General features: G+C 39.7%; 1 protein-coding gene across 1 annotated transcript in view; it reads right to left on the minus strand.

Moving 5' to 3' along the window:
* The window catches only part of LOC108130910 (carboxypeptidase N subunit 2), a 52,895-nt gene continuing 28,179 nt past the window's right edge, over positions 1-24,716 (minus strand). The window contains exons 2-4 of the mRNA XM_017249586.3: positions 4,060-5,079; positions 3,636-3,994; positions 1-129 (exon numbers count right to left, since the gene is read on the minus strand). Of these exons, the coding sequence (XP_017105075.2) occupies positions 128-129; positions 3,636-3,994; positions 4,060-5,048 (1,350 nt within the window). The 5' untranslated portion in view covers positions 5,049-5,079 and the 3' untranslated portion in view covers positions 1-127. The remainder of the gene's footprint in view (positions 130-3,635; positions 3,995-4,059; positions 5,080-24,716) is intronic.

Below are 24,716 nucleotides of genomic sequence, written 5' to 3' on the forward strand. Positions count from 1 at the left end.
TTCTTTTAAACTAATTTAATTTTCTGTTTATTTTAATCTCATTATTTATGAATACATAAGAATTTCATATGTTGTAGCGATGCGTAAAATTTTCACTTAGAGCTTAGTCCTCCCTCCTTTAATCCGTTTCTGCAAGTAGAAGATTGTTAATTTAGTTAAGATTTTGGCAAGCTTGTTGAGACAATTATGGAGTTAAGCCGCTTTGGGCCGGCACATGCAACCATCTGTAGAGAGGTAGACACAATAATTACTAGACATTTATATTAAGTTTAATTACATATACAGGTAGTCGCAGTCTAAGTCGGTGGTGTATGGGCAGCAGCATAATGCAACCAATATGTATGCAATATGTAAAGCGTTTCATGATTTATGCAACCACCCCGAGCACCTCCTCGAAAAACCGAGAAACAAAATCAACAAATCATTTTTCTGGCCAACGCTGACAGCTGCAATTTTTCACTGCTACTTTCTGGAAGTCATGCAACATTTAGCCAACTAAAGTCGGACTTTAAAGCTGCCCAACCTAACTAGTAACTCCGAGACGAGAGCCACCCCCAGTAGTAGAGTCTGAATACCCCACCGGTTTTGGTACCAAATCAATTAAATTCAATTAAATTCGAATAACCACAAGCCAAGTGCATGATGCCCCCATCGGTTGGCGCTTAACCTTATCGGTCAGTGGAAGTGCAAGTGCAAGTCCAAGTGCCAAGCCAGTGCCCCATTGTTATTTTCCGAAACCGAAGTTCCACTCCCCCAGCTCGGCTGTCAATCTTATTCTAATTGAAATGCATACACAGGCCCGGCACGACTTGGGTTTCGCTTTGCAAATTGCCTTTTACGCATAAACAATTGAAATTCTGGCCAGATTTCCGGTTCGGACTTAAATTCCTCTCCGAGGAATGGTGTAACCCTTACCCCTTTTTTTGGCTCCAAAATCAACAAGTTAACTGCATTCTGCCTGTCATTCAAATTGGATTCCACAAATTGACCCCCCAGGGGGAAATATGCCATTCAGTGTTTGGTTTCTCACTGTCTAATTGACTTCTGAATGGAAAACGGACTTGCATTTTGTCCACGGATGGGGAAGGCTTTAATTTTCCTTTTGGAATCAGTCTATTTAAAAAGGAGTTGACCCTTTTTCACCTGAAAAATATTCTACATTCTTTTTTGAAAAAGCACTTTGGACAATTTTTGCATAATATTTTTGTACGAGTATGCCTGAAGCGTTCTTCCCCACTATCCACCTTTTTATTATACTTTTAATTAATTAAAAAGTGGTTGCACCTTTTTTGGGTTCTCTTACGTAAAAGTGTCCACTTTTTTGTGTTGTTTTGGGGGAAAAATGTGCACAATTTTTATTTCGCACATGCGAAATTAGCGCTGCTGGGGTCGCATACCTTGTTAAAATATTTGCAAATATTTAAATTGACATTTTTCCGTCATGTTATGACTATGAACAATGTCAATTTTTGATGGGTAACTGGCCTCAAGGCTCGAGGTGTTCTCCTTTTTGTTTTTTTTCTCGTTTGTCGTGTTTTGGATGTTTAAAATTCCGAAAGGTAGAACTCTTTAAAGCTGCATATGGAACACAAAAACCGAGAACCGATGAGGAGAAACTAATCAAAACAAATTCAATTAAACGACACACGACAAGCCACGGATCTCGTATAGGGGTCCAGTGTATAAACAGAGTATCCATTGGATACCACCACCTCCTTTGGCTTATCTGGCAGCACAATCCATTAAAATTGCACATCGTTTACACCAAAAATCAATTCGCCAAAGCATTTAGGCATTACAAATGCCAAGCCAGCCACTGGAGCTAGTCCACTTCACTGCAAAGCTTCCAGTCCAGAGTCCGGAGGAGACCAGGTTTTTTGTTTGTTTTTTCATTTTGGGATCTGGGATCCCGCTTCAAATTCAACGTTGATGCCCATAAATTTCGCATACGGCGAAACTCCTCCGACGGCTGGACGTCCGTTTGTCTTTTTGTCTGGGGGGCTACCAAGCGATAAACGCAGTCCAGTTGGCATTGCTTTGAAATGTATCCGCCAGATACGAGTAGTACAAAAGCAGCATTTGTGGAGAGCCAGTCGCCAGCCGGCAGCCTGGTCAGTTGTTTTGTGGCTCCTCTAGAGCGGAGTGGTTAGGGGTTTGGGTTTTTTTTAGAGGAGCATATGTGATGGTGATTTAAGGGAAATAGGGTCTTTTAAAAATTAGGTCTTTCTTAATGATACTTTTAAACTCCTTTATTATTAATTGATATATAAGCTCTAGTATTCAAAATAATTTCTGAATAGACTGTTATAAGCTCTACTTTAAGATCTCCCATCTCTAGAACGTCAATCGCTTCATGTCCTTTGGCTTCATGCCGGTATGTCAGTGTCACCTCACGCCCGACAAATTATGTCTATCGGAAACACAGAAAGCCGCAAAAAAAAAAAGAGAGTAGAAACCCAATTCCCAAATCGTGTATCCGCGGCAGCACAAATGCATGTGTGGATCGCTGATGTCGAGAGTGGTTCAGTGGTTCAGTTCGGGGTACGGTGGTGTCACATTGTCGTGCGTTTTATTAGTGGCAACTCAAACAGCAAATTGAGATTAGAAGGCCGCCGACGAGGCCATGAGTTATGGCCTGCATTAAAGCGCATCAAAGTGGGCAAATGGAAAAATGCGTAAAATACGACCACCTAATGGGTGGTTCAAAATGGATGTTTTAGGCCATAAAAAGTTGTCCTATTTTTAGCCTCCTCTTGGTGTAAGACTTTATTAATTTAAGCGCCCATTTAGATCGCTTAGCAGTACTTAGGGTTCGGGTTGTGGCACCCCTTAAGGACTCTGTTTCCTTTTCGAGCAATTTACATTCGATTACTGTCCTATCTACTTTGATCGCTGACAACCCACAGAGTTCAACATGTGATATCCTTGACAGTTATGAGTTGTCGGCACTGTGGGTCCCCCACTTTCCCATGTCCTTTATGAGGAAGCATGTTATATCAACAATAACAAATGTCAAATATGATTTGCATAACATTGAAACATTCCTTTTGAGTTTTTTTTTTTTCAGTAACTTCCCTGTTGCTTCTGTCAGTAACTTCTCTGTGTTTTTTTTTCACTTTTATCATAAATGATAGCAATCTAAAATGTTATTTCCCCTCGCAACCCGCATAATTCACTTGATTTTCCTCATCTGACTTTCACTTACAATCCGCACAATCCATTTGAGACCCTCGGAGAAATAAAGGAAGACAACATTAGGCCTTATTACATTTGACATGTTGCTCCCTGGCAAAGTTTTCTTTCATTTTGGTAGTCGCGCCCGCCACCCCTGGCTACAAATCAAAAGATAAATTGTTTTCGTTCATGATTTATATATAAAAATGTTTCGTTGACTTCGCACCACCAATCCACCCAGTAGTACCCAGTTTCTACTCCAACTTTTTTCCTTTCTTATCACCGCCGTTGAAAGCGAGCAACAAATATTAATATTGTTTGTATTTCATACGCTTTCGCCTTTTTATTTCGTTTTCAATTTAGTCAGGGAAAGCGTCCGTGTCCGGGTCTGGGTCCTGGCCCTGGTCGCATGTCAAATTTAATATAAATTATTGGCAGAAAATCGCCGGAAAAATACTCACAGTTCTTGCTCCTTTTCCAGACGTGTTCAGACATAACCTTTAACTGATTTTCGTAGGCCTTCCGGGCCAGGACATCCTTGGCCTTCGGTGTTGGCTTATTGCAGTTTTCTGTTTCCGAAAAATGGTCCAAATACTCATCCCGTTTGCAGTACATGCACACTCCGTAGATGAACTCCTCCTCGCAGATGGTGGCATTTGTGGACCTGGCCCAGACCGCACTCGTTTTGGCCAACTTGAACAGCTTGCCCACATAGATGTGGGCCGTGGGTATCGGAACGAAGGCATTCGGGGCGATAGTGGTTATCGGATTGTGCTCCAAATTCAGCACCTGAAGGTTCTTTAGTTTGTCAAAGAGACCGCTGGTGTAAAGAATAAAAAAAAGTAGTTTTATTAAAAACAACTTCTGGTAAAAAACTGAACTTACTTCTGAATACGATCGAGGTTGTTGTAGGCCAAATGTATTTCCAACATCAAAGGCGTATTGTGGAACAACTGATCCGGCAGTCGGGCAATATTATTTCGTTCCAATCTCAAAGTCAACAGATTCTTCTGGGCCTTGAGGAATTCTCTGCTGATGTAGCTTATATTGCTTCTGATGCCCAAGTAGGCCAACTGTTCAGATTTCCAAAACAGCTCCGTGGGCACATTGTCGCCGCAGTTGAAGATTTCAACGGATTGTAGTTCGGCCATGTGCCAGAGTTCCTTGGGCCCGAAGGCAGACATTTCCACACTACTATTTTTGGCATCGCAATCGATCATCAGGTGCCGTAGCTTCGACTGCTTGGCCAAGATCTGGCCAGAGACTTTGCCCAAATTCTTGATGACAATGTTCAGGTGGGTGAGGTTACCCAGGGGATGCAGAATGGTGGGTGGAAGATCGCTACTACCCTTCAGGGAAAGATGTTTCAGAGCCGGCAGTCGCTCCAGGAAGTTGGCTGGCAGTGTGGACTTGAAGCCTATGATGGAAACCTTCTTCAAGTTCTCATGATCACTGTAGTACTGCTGCAGAACCTCTCCCCGATCGGTTTTCTTCGGGTCGAAGTAGTTGAGGATCTCCAGTTCCGTATAGTTGTAAATGCCCAGTTTACTAATCAGATACTTGACACTCTCGGCATTCGGAATGGCACAATTCTGAATGTTCAATGGACCGATATTGCCGGCTTTGAGGGGCGGGATATAGCCATATCCTCGGGCATCGAAGATACTGCAACTGATTCCGTACAACTGTTCGTTGTTGCTGTGAAGCTGCAGGTTGTCGCACTTGATCTCCTGATCCTGGCACTCGCACAGATTCGAATCCTTGATCAAAGCCTCACAACCGGCCTTCGTCACGTAGCTGTTGGTGCTCACTGTTGTAGCATTTTTCTGCCAGGAGGGAGCAATCACGACCAACAAAAGCAGCACTGGCAACATCCTGAGGCTATATCCACCAAAAGACTGATCGCTGGAAGGCACAAGCAGAAGATTTTTAAATTAGTTTTTATGATCCAGCAGCAGCTGCTCTATCTCTTTCTGAATTTCCTTCAGGTAGCTCACGCATTTCCCTGGAAGTGCCAAGTTTTTCCATCTCCTGCTCTTCTTTCCCATTTTTCAAGCTGCAAATACCGCCCCCCATTTTACACCCAAAGGCCGACTGCCATTTTTACACAAATTTGATTACCCGGGGCCGGCCAGGTAAACTAAACGCCCTGCCCCTTGGCCGTCTCTCGATTTTCGCTTTACCTGCTCGTTTAATGGCCCATAATTTACTACGCAACTTGGCCGATTTGTGCATAATATTAAACCATTTTGGATTCGCCTTGCAACAAAAATCGAAAAAAATCATGCGAAATTGAACGCAAAAAGCTGCAAACAAAATGACTTAAATTGCCATTTGTGGGGCCTTCGGTGGGGTTTTTGCTGCAAGATGATCTGTATGTAAGAGCAGCGGCAAGAGTCTGTCCAAGTGGTTCTGATAACAGTTGAAAAATGCTCGATTTTACATACGAATCCCCCCAGACAGAGATGAAGAAGCGAATGGAGGCAATCTTGAATTTAAATGGATGGAGTTACATTGGTTCGAGGTATAGGGATAAAGGTGTTGGTCTTTTTTAATTAAAAATATTACTAAAAGCTTTATCTGTTTCAGGAAAAAATACATACTTCACCTAAGTAATATTTCATGGACCATATAATATACCTTAATATCTAGAATTCTTCATCATTAAAGTAATATTTATTAATGGAATATGTATATAGAAATACAATCACTTTCTTTCCTCCAAGACTTAAGCTAGTTAATTTACTAAAATATTTTAATTTCAAATAAAAATAGTATCCATTCAACCAAAGTTCACTGCTATCGAAGTCTTTCCACCTCATCTGCAACATTGTACCCCCAACTCCACGTCTGAATCTCCTGAATTGCAGTTTTAAGTCTGACTTTGCTGTTGATCTCGTATCTTTTTTTAAAAACATAAAAAAAAAGGAAACTGTAGACCGGCTGACCGAGGAGGCATGGCTTGATTTCGAACAAATTACAATTCATTCTGGTTTTCAGTTTCATTACAAATGCAAAAATGCAAAATGGCAAGACGGCCATTAACTCGAAGTCTCAGGATGGACTGCGATGGGATGGGGATGGGATGTTGTATGTCTGTCTGTCTGTCTGTTGATCGATGATCGCTGTGGCCGCCGATGATCAAGTTTTGTGTATCGTTTGGGGCGTACATGCGTAAGTGCCTTTGATCCCCCTTTGCTCCTGGTGGAGCAGTTGCATTCACAGATCGGGGCCAATGCATTTGAATTTGTCTGGCCGGCAGCCAAATCGATCGACAACCAATCAGCCCCAGTTCAGTTCGGTCAGCCATCATGCCAGTTTACCAGTCCGCTCATATACACTCTAACAAAAATATGTATATAAATAAATAGCAATATTTGAATTACTAATCATATTAGATATTTATACTTTTGAAACATCAGGCATTGATTCAAATACTCCAGAAGTCTCTTAAAAATATAAGAAAAAAAAAATGAAACGTGGATCAGACAATGATGAGGATGTTGATGATTTCGATGAGGACATGGTCGATAGTGATAGAGGAGATATTAAAGTTGTCTTCGGTCCTCATAGTAAGAGATTTCGAACCACACTCGCAGCAATACCAGAAGAAATCGAGGTTGAAGACAGGGAGTTTAAAGACGCTGCCGAAGAATTCTCAGCCAGTTTAACACCCACAATTCCAAATTGGCTAGATTTACTTAAAAACTATCAGAAAAATGATGAATATTATATTGACACTCTGAAGCGGAATCGGGAAAGGATTCAAAAAGGCCCCAAGAGGAGCCATACCTCAAGCCCGCAGTCAGTAGACCATCAAGCGAAAAGGAGAAAACTAGGCTGATATGGATGAAGTTGGATGAGCTTTTATTTTGTTTAATAAGAATTCTAATAATTTCTATATTTTATGTTACATATATATATGTTTATTTTTTATGTTATAAATATTTATAAAATTTATTTTTGTGTAGAGTTTTGAGCTGCTGCTTCTGCTGCTGGCAGTGGCAAACATTTCATTTTTCACGATCCACGAGCAGTCTCTCGTATTCCCAAGAGCTAAATCAATAAATTACGTGACAGGCATGCAGAAAACCTGATGCCTCCAACTTGGCTGTGGCTTTGGCTCCGAGTCCACTTCTTGATCGCCGTTTGCGTTTTGCTTCGTTTTGATTGAATCAATCAAAAGCTTGTGCATTTATATGAAAAGTATAAAGAAGTTGCAAGGTTGATAAAGTTGGATAGCCAATACCCTTTATCTTAAAGAATTTATAGGTTACAAGCAAGTTTTATTGTGTTTTTGGGACTCCAAACATTAAAAATAAACAAAAATATATTTAAGAGACTTTTGTACTTGTACTTGTACTGGTGAGTCTGAAAAATCGTATAAAGGATCTACTGTATTATATTGTTTCAATAAACCACATTAGTCTCTCTATAAGTAAGAGTATAAGAAAAATGTCGGTGAACATGCATTCTACATATATATCGTTTGCAGATCTTCTGGCGCTGCCATAACATAAATTATTATTATGCCTTGCCCAATGGCCGGGGCCACAGATATTTTCTGTACTCCATTTATCCCCCTACCACCGCGCACCCCTCGAGGTAGATTCGCATTAAATTTGATTGGTTTTCATTTGTTGCGAGCAGGAAATGCTCAATAAAGTTCTTAGCTCGCTTTAATTAACTTTGACAAATTGAAAATTGAAATTTGTGGAAAATGCTTACCGAAAAATACAATATAATCGAATTAAAATTTGTATTCAGAATTCTTCGCTGGGACTCTTTCAATTAGTAATAAATAATTTACTTTCAAGTTGGTTGAAAAGTTTTCTCCAGCAAAGAGCTAAGCGGTGCATAATCCATGAAAGGGCACGCCGGTAAAGTTTAAGAAGCCAGAATAACTGCTGGGCCACCAAAATTCAAAAGCCAAAGAGTAGTCGAAGCCCCAAAAAACATTTTCTACTATTGTACCTCGAAATCTTCATTGATTTGGATTTCTTGTACCGAGGAAAATCGCCTTAGGCTGAAACTTTTTCGACCAACTGCCCCGACCTCCACACAGCCCGGCAGGACGGACAAATAAATGGTCATAATCCTGGCCAGACAAAGGCTGGCACTACCGGCTGTTCCTACTGTTCCCGGTCTTTGGCCCACCTTAACCCATAACTCATGTCTGGGCGATTGGGGGGTGCATCTGTGTTTTGCATTTGATTTATTCCACATGCAAATTGTGGTATTCGTATAAAAATGAAGTTGTTGGAAGCGTTTTATTCCCAGAAACGTTTTTTGCCTCTCGCATTGACTAAATAATAATAATTCGCCTTCAATTCAAATGCGCACGTTTCCCAAAGAATACCATACAGCGTACTACCGAAAAAGCTGTAGCATAGCTTAGGGCGCCCCAATTCATAAGCTACTTTATGGGGGTTGGAGAACTCACCCCTTGCCCGGATGCCGGACCCCGGGGCGCAACCCGCTCTCGCAAATAAATGCATGAAATTGAATACCAGACCCATCAGTCCCACAATTTTTTGACATGATTCTTCAGTGGATGGATGGGCAAGTCTAAGCAACCGGGAAACCGAGAAACTGAAAACGTCTCCATCATCTCTATTTGGAATTGTAGTTATTTGATGGGTCGTTCGGTAGGTCGGTGTCTTGTTTATTTATGTGTTTGCGCCTATTTATTTATTTTAATTAAAAGGGGCACGTGTTGCTGTTTTCTTTTCGCCAAGGCAACATTGCGCCCAAAGAAACTGATAATGTTGTTTGTGAAAAATTGTGGGAGGTGGGACGTCGAGGTGTAGTATAAGTTTTATTTAAACAAGGAGTAGGGGTGGGAAATAGATTGCGGCAAGTGTAATGAAAACCCTGGGTACTGTAGACAAAGTAAAAATTAAAAAAAAAAATGTATTTAATTAAAATGTAAAACACATTATGCAAAAACTATAATATTAAAATTAACGATCGAAAAGTAACACCAGATTTCTATTGTGCATTAAATCGAGCTGGTAATTGCCAAATGAAATCAAATGACAGCCAAAGAACATCAAACGAGTGACAAAACAAACAGAATCATTAACCCAGTATATCGTTCCATCGGTGGGGGACAATTTCACTGTGTTAAGTCGAAAAGAAATGGCCAGCTAATAGCAATAAAGTAGACCCATAGAGCAACAATCGGAGCAACTAATTAAATGCCACAACCCCCACAGAAAACAACAACAGACAGACAAAGTCAAAGTCAAAGTTTCTTGACTCGTTTTCATTACGAGTTAATTTGAATGTAAATGAACAGAGCAGTCCTGTAGCAGTGGGGGGAAGGCTAAAATGTTTTGGCTAATGTTTCAATTAAGAAGACAGTGGAGAATTTAATTTTCTTTCATTTGGCGCTGCGTTCCAAATGGGTATTGCCTGCCACCCAGGCTGGTAGTAGTGCCCGAGTGCTTTCCATTTTTTTTTTGCTGTTTGATGGAAAGCCAGTAGACAATTTTGTCTGGTTTGTTGTTGTCCCGGGTGATGTTCACAAGGAATTTCAATGTTCCACTCATAATTTCATATAATTTCCATTAATTGTATGAAATTAATGCCGCTGGCTTTGAGACTGACTCTTCTGCACAGTATAAAAAAAAAAATATAATTATCTTTAAAGACAATTTAAACTTTGAATTACTTGTTAGAACAAGCTAAATAAAGACTTGACCTTTAATATATTAAAAATCAGAAATATATTTAAAGCTCTACAAAATTGTTTTCTGTGTTCATCTTCGACTTCTTCTGCTTGTTGGCCACTCCAGTAGCCATTTTCATGATTTTCTACGCACTTTGGCAATGGCTGTCTTGGAAACTGTCTATGCTAATTTCCCAGTTTTGATGACTAGCCGGCTACCAGGGAGCTACTGGCAACGGCTACCTTTCATTTGGCTGTAACCAACCGCATAACCACGATCAACGATGTGGCTCTGGATCCCCGGCGATCGATCCGCCTTATGTTTTGCATAGATCACTCAAGGGCAATTCGGCCATACAGATTTTGTTCTGGTCGTGTTCATCTCCATCTCCGTCAGCATCATCATCATCCCATTCTTTGTCTGGGCCATGGCAAATTCCCAGTTGTGAGCCATTGGTGCAGCATGCCCGGTTACGCCCCATTTTGGCTGGGCAATTGTCATGGACGTGCCAGGCGAAATCAGACTGATGTGAATATATTTCGAGGTTGTTGGATGTATTTTTTTTTTCAGGTAATAAATGGGTTAGGGGCCACGGTAAAGGAGCAAATTCAGGGATTTTATACTGTGTGTAAGAGACTGTGAAAAGTGGCTAAAGTATATAATTCTTGATTAATTCAAAAAAATGAAAGTATTGTAGTGATAAGGTGTAGTTTTAGGTTCTTTGTCCATTTTTCATGATGGGATCCCTTGTTTTCATGATGGGAAAATGGGGTTTTCCCCTATACGGTCCACAGTGATGGCTATAACTTCCCCAATTCCAATCCGATTCTCAAGCGGAGTACCTTAAATGATTTCTAGATCGATTCTCCACCATTCTGCATCGAAATCCTGAGACAAAATATTTTTTAGATTTTTTGTCCATTTTTCATGAGGATCCCTTGAAAATGGGGTTTTCCCCTATAGGGTCCACAGTGATGGCTATAACTTCCCCAATTTTAATCCGATTCTCAAGCGGAGTACCTTAAACGATTTCTAGATCGATTCTCCACCATTCTGCATCAAAATCCTGAGACAAAATATTTTTTAGATTTTTTGTCCATTTTTCATGAGGATCCCTTGAAAATGGGGTTTTCCCCTATAGGGTCCACAGTGATGGCTATAACTTCCCCAATTCTAATCCGATTCTCAAGCGGAGTACCTTAAACGATTTCCAGATCGATTCTCCACCATTCTGCATCAAAATCCTGAGACACAATATTTTTTAGATTTTTTGTCCATTTTTCATGAGGATCCCTTGAAAATAGGGTTTTTCCCTATAGGGTCCACAGTGATGGCTATAACTTCCCCAATTCTAATCCGATTCTCAAGCGGAGTACCTTAAACGATTTCTAGACCGATTCTCCACCATTCTGCATCAAAATCCTGAGACAAAATATTTTTTAGATTTTTTATCCATTTTTCATGAGGATCCCTTGAAAATGGGGTTTTCCCCTATAGGGTCCACAGTGATGGCTATAACTTCCCCAATTCTAATCCGATTCTCAAGCGGAGTACCTTAAACGATTTCTAGACCGATTCTCCACCATTCTGCATCAAAATCCTGAGACAAAATATTTTTTAGATTTTTTATCCATTTTTCATGAGGATCCCTTGAAAATGGGGTTTTCCCCTATACGGTCCACAGTGATGGCTATAACTTCCCCAATTCCAATCCGATTCTCAAGCGGAGTACCTTAAATGATTTCTAGATCGATTCTCCACCATTCTGCATCGAAATCCTGAGACAAAATATTTTTTAGATTTTTTGTCCATTTTTCATGAGGATCCCTTGAAAATGGGGTTTTCCCCTATAGGGTCCACAGTGATGGCTATAACTTCCCCAATTCTAATCCGATTCTCAAGCGGAGTACCTTAAACGATTTCCAGATCGATTCTCCACCATTCTGCATCAAAATCCTGAGACAAAATATTTTTTAGATTTTTTGTCCATTTTTCATGAGGATCCCTTGAAAATGGGGTTTTCCCCTATAGGGCCCACAGTGATGGCTATAACTTCCCCAATTCTAATCCGATTCTCAAGCGGAGTACCTTAAACGATTTCTAGACCGATTCTCCACCATTCTGCATCAAAATCCTGAGACAAAATATTTTTTAGATTTTTTATCCATTTTTCATGAGGATCCCTTGAAAATGGGGTTTTCCCCTATAGGGCCCACAGTGATGGCTATAACTTCCCCAATTCTAATCCGATTCTCAAGCGGAGTACCTTAAACGATTTCTAGACCGATTCTCCACCATTCTGCATCAAAATCCTGAGACAAAATATTTTTTAGATTTTTTATCCATTTTTCATGAGGATCCCTTGAAAATGGGGTTTTCCCCTATAGGGTCCACAGTGATGGCTATAACTTCCCCAATTATAATCCGATTCTCAAGCGGAGTACCTTAAACGATTTGTGGATCGATTCTCCACCATTCTGCATCAAAATCCTGATACAACATATTTTTTAGATTTTTGTCCATTTTTCGTGATGGGATCCCTTGAAAATAGGGTTTTCCCCTATAGGGTCCACAGGGATGGCTATAACTTCCGTAATTCTCATCCGATTCTCAAGCGGAGTACCTTAAACGATTTGTGGATCGATTCTCCACCATTCTGCATCAAAATCCTGAGACAACATATTTTTTAGATTTTTTGTCCATTTTTCGTGATCTCCCTTAAAAATGGTACTTTCCCCTATAGGGTCCACAGGGATGGCTATAACTTCCCCAATTATAATCCGATTCTCAAGCGGAGTACCTTAAACGATTTGTGGATCGATTCTCCACCATTCTGCATCAGAATCCTGAGACAAAATATTTTTTAGATTTTTTCGTGATAGGATCCCATGAAAATGGGGTTTTCCCCTATACGACCCACAGTGATGGCTATACCTTCCCCAATTCTCACCCGATTCTCAAGCGGAGTACCTTATAAATCCGAATGCCTTTAGTGTCTCAGTGGCAAGTGCAGAAGTGCAACCTCCTTTCAGACATTTCGTTTCCGCACACTCAGCACAAATTGCAATCAAAGTTGCCCCTTTCCCCATTCCCATTTCCCATTTCCAGCCACCGAGTTTTTAGCACTTCAAATTGGCAAACAAACAAACTCACGTTCAAATGAAATGTGAGCATAAACAGAAAATTTTTCACACACACCCCACACACACAGACACACATATGGTGTGTGAGTTCGTCCTTTGGGCGTCTCCTGCAAATGGTAAACAAACTTGAAAAGCAAACCGTAAAGCAAAAGCGGAAATATTGCGCATACGTCGCGTTGTACGTAGCACGTGAATGCTGTAGATGAGAAAGAAGTAGACGACGAAGACAGCAAAGAAGGAGACGACGAATGAGAGCAATGAGCAGAGAAATGGGTATTACTAGGACCAAGAAGTGAGGGGACATCACTTGACACGCAAATATGCATAAACAAGGCATGAATATTCATGCACACAGCAGACACTTCTAACCATCTCTCTGTCTCTGTTCCACTTTAGTCATGATGTCCTGCATTCATCTCTCTTACTCGTTCTAGAGCAGCATCTTGAAAAGGACTCGCGTCCGCATCCGCGTCCTCGTCCTCGTCCTGGTGGCCGTATCTCGTTTAGAGATGAAATGCAATGCGCATTGAAAAATTTTCCCGCAAAAAATGTTTGCACAAGGCGAGGTGGTTGAACCAAAAAGGATATGTGACGCGTAGTACAGTGAAGACTAAGGGAAAAGGTTTAAAGAACTTGAATAGCAAAAGACACAATATAGGTTATCTAAAAAAGAAAGCTACCAGAATAGGTTCTAATGTTTGACTATTAGGATTAGACTATAACGAGTCTTCCCCCATATCGAATCTCCACTGCCTCTCCACATAATATGCAATTTTCACAGCATTCGAGTGAATGAATGAATGACTGAATGAATGTGTAGGCCTTTTGTTTGTTTAGCCATCAACACGTACAGACAGAATGCAAGCAGGTCATTCACTTGGCTTTGCCCCATTCCCTCTCCCATGATATAAATTCCTTTAAGGATATTTTATAAAATTTCAACTGCTTAGGCAACAATCATAAATCCTTGTCAATCACACGCGGTTGTCATCATCATCAGCCAAGGCACAGCCACAGCCAGTAGCATCATCAGTCCTTTAGATAGGCCCACGATGCCCCATAGTTGCGACTTATCCTGCGAATTTTTGTGACTTTTGACTTGGCTAAGCGGAACTGATTACATCGCCGTCTGCTGCGACGTCATCGATTTGGCTGCGTGACAAAAATTCTACTCGACTTTTTTTCTTCCGCTTTCTATTCGACTGTTTTATGTCATTTATATGATGTTTCGACTTTGACAGCTGCGAGGTGGATCGATTTGGCGAAGGAATGGGGGTGACAAGCGAGTTATGCCGCACTTGAACTGTTAATTTCTTTGGAAGCTTTTCAGTGACAACAATCAATCATTTTTGGTTTATTCTCAATCAACATACATTTTAAGGGGGGAAGTGCTGAAATTCCTTGATAGGCCAACAATTGTGTGAGTGTAAATAAAAGTTATGGGATACTGGATCAAGGGGATTTGATGGAATAATGTTAAAGGAAATATATATATCTATATTTTTTTTATTTATAAAATTACTACTTAGTCTTAAAACAACTTTACGAAAAAAAAACCGAAACAAATTGCCAGACAAACCGACTCGAGCTGTCTGGCCAAAAACTCATCATTAAGTGTATAATTTTTTTTCCCCTATAAAGTAAACCAAAACTCTCATCAAAAATTTGCATATTAAACACAAAAAAAAAAAATAAGCCCAAAAAAAGAGAAGAAATCTTTGGCAAATCGCCAAACTAAAACTAATCCCACAAATCTGCGACGATTGCCGAAGCAAATCAAAGTCCTGAAACCATAAAAACAGCAACGAGCAGATTATGGCCCTGGGGCAACAATTTAAGATTTACGCCACTTAGAAGACATTTAAGCGTGCAACAAATACAAAAACAAAATCAACAAAGCCGGCTAAAAACCAAAAACCAAAAAAAAAAAGAAGTGAAGTCTACATGCAAAGGCCAAAGTCAAAGGCCGCCGAGGCGACTTTTGTTGTTGCTGTGCGTGTGCAGCTTCCTTTGGCAGCTTCTTTCCCAGAGACTCTTCTTCGGGCCTCTCTTTCTTCTCGGTTTCAGCTCCGTTCTCGTTCTCCTGCCAAAAATCAAAAAGGGACTCTTCCTCAACGGCCGACAGTTTACAAGCTTTTCTCGTGTTTCGACAACATTAATTTGTTGTTGTCTCCTGGCCAATAGCAACATGTTGGGAATTCGTTTTCGGCCAGCAACATGTTGCTGGTGGGTTAATACGACCAACTTGGCAGGAAAGTGGATACCCAAAACCGCAAACCTCTTGAGGCCGAGAACAGTAGCTGCGGCAGACAATAACTAAAAAATTATTTAATTTGAGTATTTTGTTCTCGACTTGCCACAACTTATTTGTGTTTTTTTATTTTTTGTATCTTTTGGCTGAAAAGAAGAAACCCGAAAACCGCAAAGTTTTACGAGCTCCTTGTCGGCCTTAACAATGTCTCATTGTCAGGTCTAAATCATTTTTAACGATCAATAAATGAGCACAGTAGAAGCGAACTATCGGAAGGTGAGAAAAATAAAGTACTTTGGGCAAAGTCACGAATATTTATTTTCAGAAACTAAAGCTTAAAAATATTAAATCTTGAAAAAAGCCTAAACTTTAATAATTTAATGTATTCACGCTCTCATCCCTGACCATAATTTACAAAAATACTCATAATTCTGTTTCTTTGGAACTCAATCCCAGTGCTGGCTTTGTGTGAGGCCTCTCCTTGACTTAACTTGGAAGTCGGGAAAGGTGTAAAGCTAATTGAAAGCCCCGCTCTGGGCGGGCCACTTCAAAGAGTCACTCAGTTCAGAGGGACTTTGTTGCGGAAGCGAAATCACACCAGACCAAAAACTATTATAGCCTGAAGAGTTGGTATAACAAACCCAGACACATATCTCGCATTATTTTATTGACAGTCGTTATTGAGTGGGCGGGAGTGGGTGGCTAGGTGGCTATATGGCTAGGTGGCAGATTGGGGACAGACGATAAGCTACGGATTGCACACATGTTTCCATATTTAGCCAAAGGCAAACAGCGACGAGTTGACAAATCTAGCTACAACATTGTAAACATTTCTATCAATTTGTCGCCTTTATCAGTCTCGAACTTTTGTCTCTATTTACCAAATGCTTCAAACGGACAGCTGTACAGAAATACGAATTACAAAAAAAAAAGTCGAAAAGTCCTATGATTAAATTGCAATTTGCCTCAAAACAGATGTCCGGGTTTCTTATTGTCGGCGGATATTTATTTCCCATCATTTCCGCTCATTTTAATTTCGACTCGTCCTCCCGGGAAAAGCAAACTTATTTGCTAATCAAAATTCAAAAGATAAACACACAAATCAAAATCATAAGCCCGAAATGAAACTGAAACTTCGACGGAAGGAAAACAAACCGGAAAAAAATTACACAAATGGGAGTAAAAAAAAAGCTGAAAAACCAAAAAAAAATGCGTAGAAAATTCTTGAGATTTTTAGGGTAATTTGTTCGGGTGGTTGAAGCTGATGAATTATTAAAGCAACACGTGCGGGGAAATACCGCGAAATCTTATTAGAAAAAATTAAACGACTTACAGTTGACTTTGAGCCTTCCAGATTCAAAATACCTCCCCATTCCAGAGCAATGGGGGATTTGCATTCGTACAACTGATTGCACTTACAAATCGTAAAAAACAAAAAAAAAAACGAACATCGGGCTGTGACAGAGAACATCCATTAGGCCCACTGTGCACAGTGGGTAGCAGACAGCCAGGGTTTGGGGGTTGTACAAAAGGAAATTATAATAAGCACAGCTTTTCTTCGAACAAATAACAAAAAAAAAACGAGGAAATTCATAAATAAAAGACGCCGCAAAGTAGGCAATGCAAATCGCTGTCCGTTCCGTGTTTGCCTCCTTCTTGCGTTTTCAGAACAGAATTTTTCCATATTTCGCCGGCTTTTATCGCACTAATAAAAAGGATTTTCCATTTTCCCCGAATGCGAACCAAAGTCTCGTCTCGCATTTCTTTGTATCATTTTACTGCCCACGACAGGGGGCCATCCAAGGCGACGGATAGTCTGAGTTCCGAGTTCTGGGGCCTTGGCTTTATTTTATTTACTAGCCTTGTCATATTGCAACTCTCGTCTGGCTTTCTTTCTTTATTTTTTCATTTTTGTTTGTTTTTCCTTTTTTTTTTTTCTTTAGCTTTTCCAACCATTTCCCCGGGGTCTGGGGGGTCGTTGTTGTGCATTGTGCGACTATGTTACCTTATAAATGGATTATGGCAATTAGAGGGCATACGGAGAGGGGTGGCACTGGTGATTGGGTTGACTTAAATAGGCAATCCATGTTCTTGGCGAGGTTTTCAGAATCCATTAGACTGGCTTAGGATATGATTTGCTTAAAGATGAAATGATGATGATATGTTGAAATGGCTTGTGGTGGTGGGGTTTCTAGAAGATAGATTTAGAAGCCAGACGGTTGCAATGTCAATGAAGCAAAACATGTTAGGCCCGGCCCCAACAATTTGTATCCAACATACAATTCCTATCATTATTTACACTCTTTAGAATACACTCTTTATAATGATTTGCTCCGAAAACTTGTACAACTATTTCTTTTGCCAGTCATTCCCCACCAGCCGATCGAAAACCAATTAAATGCGAAACAATCATCATTAGGCAGTGCCACAAAATGATAATTCAAATGTTTTCAGCTGAGTGGCCAAAGCGAATCGAAGAACGAAGAACCTAAAAAAAAATGCTATAACTAAGTATGTTTACCGTGAAATTGAACAAATAATATGGCCAAGAAAGTAGGCGCCTGAAAAAAATCCAAAAGAGATTGGAAAAAGTTGAAGACCATAAAATAATTAATGATCTGATATATCAATCGGTTAGCGGATCAAAGAGGTCGAACGGACCTCTGGTGGAATGAAATATGAAAACACTTTGTGCCATGTACAAATTTATACAAATTACAATTTGAAGAGGGAAAATATTTCGAATACGAACCAAAACCGAACCGTTCAAATTCTTTGGAGCGCACAAAATGCCAAACCGAAAACTAAAATTTGTTGGTATAGAAAATGGTAAGAGGGAATGGGTATGGGTACGGTTGCCATCAAAGACATTTAAGTATTTTGCGGTTTTTTGTGCATGAGATGCCTTTTGTCCTGTGACAGAACATGTGCAGCAAAGTGTCGCATATGTGGCTCGACTTTTTTTTACATGATATCCACCCGGCCGGGATTTATCCAGCAAAGCACAGCACAGCGCACATCCTTCGTGTCGTTTTGGGTCGCTTATTGCCTGGCATTTATGAAATTCTGTACGGAATTTCGGGACGGGCAACTTGAAAAGCCTGAGAAGTCCACCCCCAACCCATATCCAGCATATCCCGAGCAAAAGATGAGCAGACAACTAATACCAAAACGACAAGATGAGGTTAACAAACTTCGTGTGTGGTGCTGTGCACTTACTTTTTTTCTAGTTTTAATTTATATGTAAATTAGCCAACTCTGACTGGGAAAAGGCCCCAAGAAGCACATCTCCATCTGCCGAATGAAACTATTAGCACAAAGCTGTAAATAATGACAGTCTGAGTGCAATTTGATGACAGTTGCAAGACACTGCCACGAAATGAGCTCCTCAAACCTAAGAAAGATCGATTAAAATCACGCCAACAACTTGATGGCGATGATCAGCCCCCCATTTAGATTTCAGGCATAACAAATCAGGCATAAAAATCAGCAATTTATGGACAAGTTCAACTTTGATCAGCCATCATATATTAAACAAATTTTAATCAAACATAAGTAGCACGACCGACATCCAAAAAAAATAATAATACTTCAAGATTGCTCAAATGATCGAATGGTATTTTTCCCAATTTTCTCACAGTTTATTTTTGATCCACAAATCACTCGAGGCAATATTTGAATTGGTAGAGAAGAAGCCATCTCGCTGGGTTTATTTAAACATTAATTATGTGTTCAACATGGGAATGAAGTAGCACAAATATCAGGCGTGAAAGTCTGAACAAAATTTATGAAAGCTGCCACCATCGCTGAACGGCAGGCAGTTGGTAATCATCGATAGCCTCGTCATATAAACGTAATCGGGAACGCAATTGCAATTACAATCATCCAGTGACAATCGTCATAATTTATGGCTCCTTATGGTCTGCTTTTGGTTAACACAAATAGCCAAAGAACATAACAACTAAATTGATAAAAACCACAAAAAAAGCGGCAGACGACAATCAACAGGAAAGGAGCAGATTGTGAAGGGATTGTTGATAAACAGGATTGGGGATACCCTATAAAAAATAGATAAATATATGAATAGAGAATGGCATAAAAAATATCTGTAATCATAAATAAATCAATTGAAGTTATTTTAAATTTTTAATAAATTTAGTTTAGGTTTAGAATAAATTTGTAAAACCCACAATCCTTTACTTTTTAGGGTATTTCCAATCCAATTGAAACAAACCCAGTGGCAATTGGGGAACCAGAAATGATACCTGGGAGCTGACCGACTGACTGACAGCAATCGAAAGCTATGCAATAATAATAACAACCGATCAGAGACAGCAACTGGGGAACCAGCCAACAGCTGCCAACATTCACACGTCATTTAATTTCGATTAGTCGCCACCGTCGAGGAGTTCGGGGACAAACAAACAAAACGACAAATGCATTTTCGAATGTGGTCTGGAAAGGCAAATGTTTCGTGGTCAATACTTTGACATTGGTAATTGTCGCCTTACCAAAAACCAAAAAAAAAGGAAGGAAGCCTCAAAAACCAAGAAAAATGTACAAAATGCCTAATTGGCACTTGGTTGGGATGTGCCGGCAAAAATAATTGAACAGAGTAGATCGAATGCTCCACCTTAATTATTAAATTTATGAGGCTTCCTTTTTTTTCTTAAAAAAAAGTTGCAGCTGAACAAGTTCATTATGAACTTTGCAGTCACCTTTCGATTGATATATATTTTCTTGATTGATGATTCCATTGTCTTCGGTAGGAGTTCAAAAGCTGAAAGGTGCTGGGAAATCTTCTAATGAATTCCGGTTGGTATCCGCTTCTGGTTTAGCTCTTGGGCAGATCACTGATTAACCCATGAGAAATGGCCTCAGGTGTGTCTATTAGTGACAAGCTTGGGTTGGTTTTATTTCAAAAGGTGTGGGAATCTAAAATGTGATTGGAAATACCTCAGAGAATAAATAAACCAAATCAAAAGGTTTTATTTATAATTTTGTATTTCCCATAAAAATTTATTTAATCCACCCCCCTCCAAAAAAGTTTTCCAAAGCCGTCTAAATTAGGCCAATGCCGAAAATTCATTTCTGGCAAGCCCCTGCCACCATACACCTCATACCCACAGCTCAAACAAAGGCTAAAAAAGGAAAATGTTTTCCCAGAGCGCTTAACACCAGTTGGATTTCGAACCTCTGACTCCCGGCTGCCCAGCCACAGAGTGTGAATGAAATAAGTTGGCCCGACCAGGCACGGCAGCAGCAATTTTTCGCTTTGAAAATGATTATTAGGTCAGTTGCTGCTGACAGGCCCGGGCCAGGGGTGTGGGTGATGGGGCTGCTGGTGGAGGCCGGAAAAGTGGGCGGGGCAGAAGGCAGCAGCTGGACAGAAACGGCGCCGAAGGCAACCGGCCAGGACAAGGACCTCTTCTCGCCAGGCGAGGGCGGCAAAGGGTTAAGCCGGGTAGCTCTCGCACCTCATACGAAAATAGCAGAGATTCCTTTTGAAGTTTACGCACAAGTATGCCTTGGAAATAACCCCATGGAACTTCTGAAAACCAGGATGCAGGATAATAATTAAGGCAATAATCATCGATAAATGGGAAAAGGAGAGAAGAGATATTAAGGGAACTTGAAAGGGTTGTCACATAAGCATAACAAAATAATAAAAAATAAATACTAAAAAATTAAACACTAATTTTATATGAAAGATTTTAAATAAAAGCTTGAATATAGATTTTTTGAAGCATATTTCTTAACTTTTAAGAGAGCTGGCAACTCTGTGATGAAGCTGGAGCTGGCCAATACTTAAAATCATTAACGTGCTTAACCCATTGCTGCTCAGGCATGCGCTAGGCACCCCCTCTTTGCCTGCCCCCCTGGGGCTGCGTGTGTTCATTCTGTAATTTGCGTAGGTGATGCCATGGAATTTGATTTTCACACGTGTTGCTTGCTTGCTACTGCTACACCTGCTTACCTCCCAATTGCCGCCCCACTCTCAACCCCATCCCCCTCTGACCACTTGTCCTTGTTGCTCATGTTAATGTTAATATTAATGGAAATGCTGGGTGTGTGCAATTATCTTCCATTTCATTGATTCCACACACGCGCCATATAAAAATAGAAAGCGCCGCAAGAGAAAAACAGAATCATAGGCCTATCTAAGGGCTTTAACCCATTAGGAGAGGCATTAGAATGGGTTGGAAACGGTTAAGCGATTTCACAGATAAAAATTCATATGCAAGTCCAGTTGAATTACCACCAATTTACCTTCGCAGGTTAACCTCCACCTCGAATTCAATAATTTCTTATGGATTTTAGTTGGCTGGCAAGTTCAAAGCTCACCACGAGGAGGCAAGTACAGTACAAGAAGATGAAATAGTAATAACAATAATCATAAACATGGAGAGACGATGACAACCCTAAAACATTCAAGCGAGTAGCTCATGACAGGAAAAATTGCCCAAGCCCAAGATGGAATCACATGGAATCACAGATAAATTGTACAACTTATAGACTCCAAGGGGGAAAAAAACTGGAAAACTACAAAAACAACAACAAAATATCAGGACAAAAAAAAACTAAAGGGGGAACGTGAGCTTGTGGAGGCTGAAATGTTGCGCGTGCGCAGAAATTGAAATGAAAATTGCTAGTCAGAGGAAGCTTGCAAATCGCGCGTCTTGGTGTTTCTCCTTTATTTTTTTCAATTTTTTTTTGTTGGTGGGAAGAAGAATCCCTATTCCAGATAAGTCATGGGAAGATTTGTCCAGAGATTCCCTCCATTTAATTGCTCAATTGTGTTGACAACTGCAGCCTACACAAAAATGTAAAAATATTTTTATAAAAAAATTAAAACAAAGAAAGGCCCACATAAAAGTGTAACAAAATGCAAGGGAACGATTTTTTTTATGCGAAATGCAAAATTCGCATTAAAAGACACGCAATTGTTTTTTCGTTTTTTTCTTGAAGGTAAGTGCAATGTCTTGGCCTTATTTTAATGGCCAGATAAGCATCGACTATTTGAGCTCTCACTCTTTCTGTGGTTCGGTTTTGGCCATTTTGTCCGAACGATATGTTTGCGTGTGGCGGGCAATTTATCAAAACATTTGATTTAGTTGTAAGAAAGCATTTTCAACTCAATTTCGTTTTTGTTTTGGGACCCCACTCGCAAGGAAAAATGGCAGCTAACATGGTTGCTCCTGGAATTGCAAATGGGCTGTGCAGTAGCAGCACCTTGAGGGTCCTTTTCGACCGTCGGCGATTCCAAAGAGTCCTGCGATTCAGGTGTGGTATGGCCAGTCGACTAACGGTAATTGGTTTTAAAATTTATGGACTTTTCGGGTGCAAGTTAATGTGGTTTTTGTACCCCAGCTCTTGATAACAAAAAAATAAAAAAATATGTAAAAACGGAATATAAAATTGCGAAAATAACGTTTATATTGGCAATTTAGTAAGCACACTATTTTGGGCCACAAATTTATGAGTGAGTGGTTTGAAAATACTGATAAAAATCAAATATCTCTAGAATTTTTCAATATAAATATTCAAATAAATCATAGTTTCTATTAAATAGTTCTCATACTATCAAAGACCGGCAATCAAATGTAATTAAACAACTCGACTGAAACATCAAAACGACGAACGAACCTGTTGTTGTATGTAGCATTTTGTAATTAAAACGTCTGATACAAAACCAGATGCAAATTAACCAACAAAAAACTTGTAGCATTTTGCTATAATTTTTGCGGCTGATAATTTTATGCAAGAGGGGCCAACCTCGCCGGAGTTGTACAGGAAAAATAGAGGGGCTAAGGGGTATCGAGGTGGGGTTAATTATCTTTACAGAAACAATGTAAGCCTCAAGAAACTGGTATTATTCTTTATATTACTTAATGGTATAGGTTATTTTAAGTTCTTATTATGGTGGGAAAAAGATTAATAAGGAAGTTGAAATTATTTAAAAAAATATATATCATTTATTGTATATTAACTACTTTATATTCCATTTATAAAGAAATAAATAAAAAGGACCTTAAATGCCGTCGGAGCTTAAAAAGAGGAATACCTTTAAACTCAAGAAGCTTAAAACTTAAAGAATTGCTCACATATGGACTGTTAACTTGCCCTCCAAGAATGTCTCTAATCAAATTTGTAAGAATTTTTGAAATTTTAAAAAAGATTCCTTGTGTTGGTTTTTTTATTTTTTTTTTTTTTGTATTTTTTTTATGCTTGATTATAATTTGTTTTATTTGTTTTGAAGCACGTTTCGAGGATTTCTACTGCACAAATACAAATGCAGGGACACAATAACAATTCCGCAGGAGACGAGAGAGAGCACTGGAGCAGCGCAGCCGACGTCGACGTAGACGCCGACAGAGCAGCGCAGTTGTATTTGTTGCACGTTTCAGACTATTGGTCTGTCCTGCTCTCTCTTTCTCTCTCTCTGTTTCATTTCAATTGTTTCCAATTCAATTCAATTCGAGATGGCTCCGCCCCCAAAAGCGTCTCCTCCGCAGTGTTCCGTTTCCAGTTCGTTCCGCTATATACTTGCTTTTGAATTGTCTTTGTTTTTGGCTTTTTTTTTGCTTTTGCTTTTGATTGCGACTGTGTTTTTGGCTTTATTATTTACTCAAGTGCCTTTGTTGTTGGTGTGCTTGTGCATTTGTTTATGCGTCTCGTTTTGCAATTTAAAGGCATTTCCTTTGTGGAGGTCCTGTCGCCGAACATTTCGGCACTGCGCACTCGCTCCCTATCATCCCTCTAGCCTTTCTTCATCCCTCAATCAGGGAATATTGTTGTATTGAATAAATATTTTACTTACAAGGTAAAAACAATATTTTGGTTTTAGTCTCTGCTTAATTTTTGGACTGCCCCACCGCTGGGGGCTAGGGTGTTGGGGCGTCGTTTGGCGGTGTAGGGTTACGAGTTCGTCGGATCCTTTGGCCTCTACTAATTTAAAATTTATGTTTTTCAAATTTGGTTGGGCAATTTAATTTTGGCGCTTGTAGTTCTCGACGACGACGTTGTGCCAACTTTACGATGATGATGGAACGATGATGGCAATGGTGGGGTTAAGGTTTGTGCCCAGCAGTGACACTTGGGTGGGTAAAGGAGGTCACTCTGGGTTTATTTATAGAGCAGTCTTGAGGAATTTTTGCGAATTCTAAATTTCTTCATAAATAATTTATATCAAAGAAGTTCTAGGGCCTTGAAAGTGGACATCTTTTGTTGTTATTTGTTATATTATACAAAATAATTTATTTTTACATATTTTACTTTTTATATTTAAGTTTACAATCAACTTAAAATCTGCTTCAGTTTTTCCAAAATTAATTTTCCAGTCAAGCAATTTTCCTCCATTATCTTTTGGTGTTTGAAAATTGAAAGATTAATTGCGAATGAAATGCAAAAATAATTTCCCAGCCCCAGCCAAGCCATTTTCATTGTATATTCCACCATTTTCTTGCCTTTCTT

The sequence above is a fragment of the Drosophila bipectinata genome, chromosome 2L (assembly GCF_030179905.1).
Source record: "Drosophila bipectinata strain 14024-0381.07 chromosome 2L, DbipHiC1v2, whole genome shotgun sequence".
NCBI classification, from domain to species: Eukaryota; Metazoa; Arthropoda; class Insecta; order Diptera; family Drosophilidae; genus Drosophila; species Drosophila bipectinata.